At 53.7% G+C, this 3,030-nt stretch overlaps 1 protein-coding gene across 1 annotated transcript in view; it reads right to left on the bottom strand.

The window, feature by feature from the left end:
* Positions 1-794: 794 nt before the first annotated feature.
* NFE2L1 (NFE2 like bZIP transcription factor 1) overlaps positions 795-3,030 on the bottom strand; it is a gene marked incomplete at its 5' end in the record, with an annotated part of 2,312 nt that continues 76 nt past the window's right edge. Inside the window, 3 exon segments of the mRNA XM_010172393.1 lie at positions 795-2,126; positions 2,447-2,608; positions 3,014-3,030. The exon segment at positions 3,014-3,030 is cut by the window's right edge and continues 76 nt beyond it. Coding sequence (XP_010170695.1) covers positions 795-2,126; positions 2,447-2,608; positions 3,014-3,030 — 1,511 coding nt within the window.

Raw genomic sequence — 3,030 nt, 5'->3', positions numbered from 1 at the left:
CCCCGAGGTGTCACAGCTCCTCCATGTCCAGTAACAGCTTCCTCAGCCTGGAAAGGGTTAACGGGAGTCACACCGCTTGTGTTTCCCACGTGTGCACTGGGTCTGATCTAGGAAGGGATGTTGGTTAATCTGGAATTAAGTCGGGTTGAATCACAACACACCGATGGCAAAACTGGTTCAAGGAAAAGGAGAAAAAAAAAACAACTAAAAACAACAAAAAATAAAGAAAAATAAAGAAAAAACCCCCCCCCCAAAAAAAAACAACTACCTGAAATCACAGAACTTTGGAAGTTCAGAAAATGTCTCTCCTAATAACTTGGTTGAAGTTCATTTGCTTAATTAAATCTCTTTTCTTATTTAAAGCCAGTTCCTAACAGTAGTTTGTTGTTTGTTTTGTTGTTGGTTTCTTGCCCCCCCCAACCTCTGCCCATCTCCCCCGCCAGCGATCCCAGCTCGGTTCCTGCCCTCAAAAGGATTCCAGGGTTGTGGAAGGTGCCGGGTTGAGCAGTGCAGGGTCTGGTCTGCTCCTTCCCAATCCCTCCCCACAGGGAGACACCCCCCTCTCCCCAAAAAAATAAACCTCAGCCTGCAGGTCCTGCAGTCTCTCCCGTGCACTGACCGGCAGCAGTCACACGTTTAGGGGTTGTTGTTTGTGTGTGTGTGTGTGTGTTTTTGAGAAGATATATCGGATAAGAAGGCATGAAAGTTCCTCTCTTAAGTTACTTCCAGGCTCAGCCCTTCTCCAGTTCTCACTTCAGCGAGTGTCCCACTCCTCCTTGCATCAATCATCACCTTCACTTCCTCCTGTCCTTCTGTTTCCTCTCCTGCCGTCGGGCTTGTTGTTCGGCCACGGCGCGTGGTATCAAGATGACGCTGCCGTCGCTGGCGTACTGCAGGGCATACTGGCTGGGGGAGTAGGGTTGGCCATTCTCATCCCTCAGGCGACTGAACACTTCTTGGTAAAGGTTTTGCACTTTTTGTTTCATCTGCCGGATGGATTTAAGGAATTCCACCTTCTCCCTGAGCAGTTTGGATTTATCCCGTTGTAAATCCTCCACGTCCCGTTCCAAGTTGAGGATGGTGTCCAGTTTCCTCTTGCGACAGTTCTGAGCAGCCATCTTGTTCTTGCCTCTTCTCCTGATGTCTCTGATCAGGCTCAGCTGCGCCTCGCTGAGCTGGTACTTGGAGAGGAGCTCGTTGAACTCCTCCACGGGCAGGTTGATGATCTTGTCGTTGGTGAAAGGGATTTTCATGGCTCTGGCTCGATGCTCGTCCCTACTCATCTGCTTATCCAGGAATTCAGATGGTTTCTCCTTGCTGCTCTTCTTCCCTGCACTGGGCAGTTTGGGCTCCTCGGGATCCAGGGCCCCAGGTGCCATGTTATAGGTGTGGTTGTGGCCAACGTGCTCCAGGTAAGGCAAGTAATGGAGCTGCGACGGGTCCTGGTAGCTCATGCGGCAGAACTTGCTGTACTCTGGCTGGTATCCAACCGCCCCTTCTGCTTCTTCAAAGTCCACGTTTTCAGAGTCTGAGCTGTAACCGACAGCTCCTTCCTCAGAAAACGAGGAGGAGGAGGAAGAAGATGAAGAGGAAGAAGAAGAGGAAGAAGAGGAAGCTTCTGAGCTACTCAGTGAAGCAGGACTGTGGCCAGAATCCAGAGAAAGACCTGAGTCGGAATCAAACTCCTCTTCCAGCTGCGAGGCCTGCACTGGGTTGAAGCCTTCTTCAATGGCCAGGTCCATCAAGCTGATCTCATCCAGCATGGCTTCGTCGAGCAGCCCACCCAGCGGGTCCGGCAGCTCGGGGCCGGCCGTCTCGTTGACTGTGCTGTTCAGCTGCGGAGGGAAGAAGATGCCACTCAAATTAGTGGAGCCAAAAGTGGTGTTGAGGCCGGTGGAGTTGTCCGGAGCCAGCTGGAGCAGGGCTGAGCTGCCAGCCATGGAGGGGCTTTCGATTTCTGAGCTGAAGAGGGAGAAGTCCTGTGAGCAGCTACCCAGAGAGGCCTGATGCAGGCTGACATTCTGATTGATGGGCGTGTTGGGAGCCAGGCTGTAGTTAGAAGTCAGCAGGTCTCCGCTCGTGCCGTTGTACAGGGTTTCAGCGGTTGTGTTGTTCACTTCCATAGCCTGGAAAAGAGAGAGAGAGGTGAAACAGCTTGGTGAAGAAGCTGAGCTGGAGCTCTGCCTTCGTGCCAGAAAGAGACAGGACAAGGCTTCCAGATCCCAGGGAAGGAGCTCTGTCTGGCTGCCCAGCGTCACCCACCAGCTGCGGGAGGGTTAAGACAGCAGCAGCGGTGTCACCACAGGGGCTGGGAGGAAACCAAAGCAGCTGCAACCAACCCCAGATCATCCAGGGATCTTGGGACAGCGCTGAACTTAAATCCAATGGCAAAGCAAGGTGCTCCTGGATGAGCAAAGGCTTTCCCACCCCCCCCCTGGGAGCTCACCTGCATTTCCATGATAGACATGAGGTCCTGCCACTGCTGCTCCAGATCAAAGGGCGACTCGGCCTCGTTGAGGAGAGGAGAGAGCAGGCTGGTCTGGATGCCCGAGGACCTGCTCTCGCCGGGCACAGCTTCGCTCAGGGTGGAGACATCTGCAGCTGGAAACTAACCACGTGAGGCAGAGTCAGTCCCCGGCTGATCAGCCGCGGCCAGGGAGCCAGCAATCCCCAATGCCCTTCCACCTCCGCGCAGGCAATCGCTTCTCCTTTGTTCAAAGCAAACTGCTTGCAGTTATTCCTCCACAGTTCACTATGAACTAATTAGAAGCAAAGCCAGAAGTCTTTAATTAATTGTGACCATCCCCACACCCCACCCCACACTCCACTCCCCACTGCTAGTTTCACAGGCACGATGCCTGGAGCCTCCTTAAGCAGGCTAACCCAATTTCCTGCTGGTTCTGCAGTCTGGGTCAGGGGTACGACAGGCACCGAAACGCCGCCGAGGGAGGGAGGGAGAGTGGGGGAGAGATGCCACTGCCCCCCAGATCTGCTATGGGGCAGAAGCCATCACCCCATCCACTCACCTCT

The sequence above is a fragment of the Antrostomus carolinensis genome, unplaced genomic scaffold (genome assembly GCF_000700745.2).
Source record: "Antrostomus carolinensis isolate BGI_N321 unplaced genomic scaffold, ASM70074v2 scaffold48907, whole genome shotgun sequence".
Classification (NCBI taxonomy): Eukaryota; Metazoa; Chordata; class Aves; order Caprimulgiformes; family Caprimulgidae; genus Antrostomus; species Antrostomus carolinensis.
Note: the sequence above shows the minus strand (reverse complement) of the source record. Positions and strands in the feature narration are given on the sequence as shown.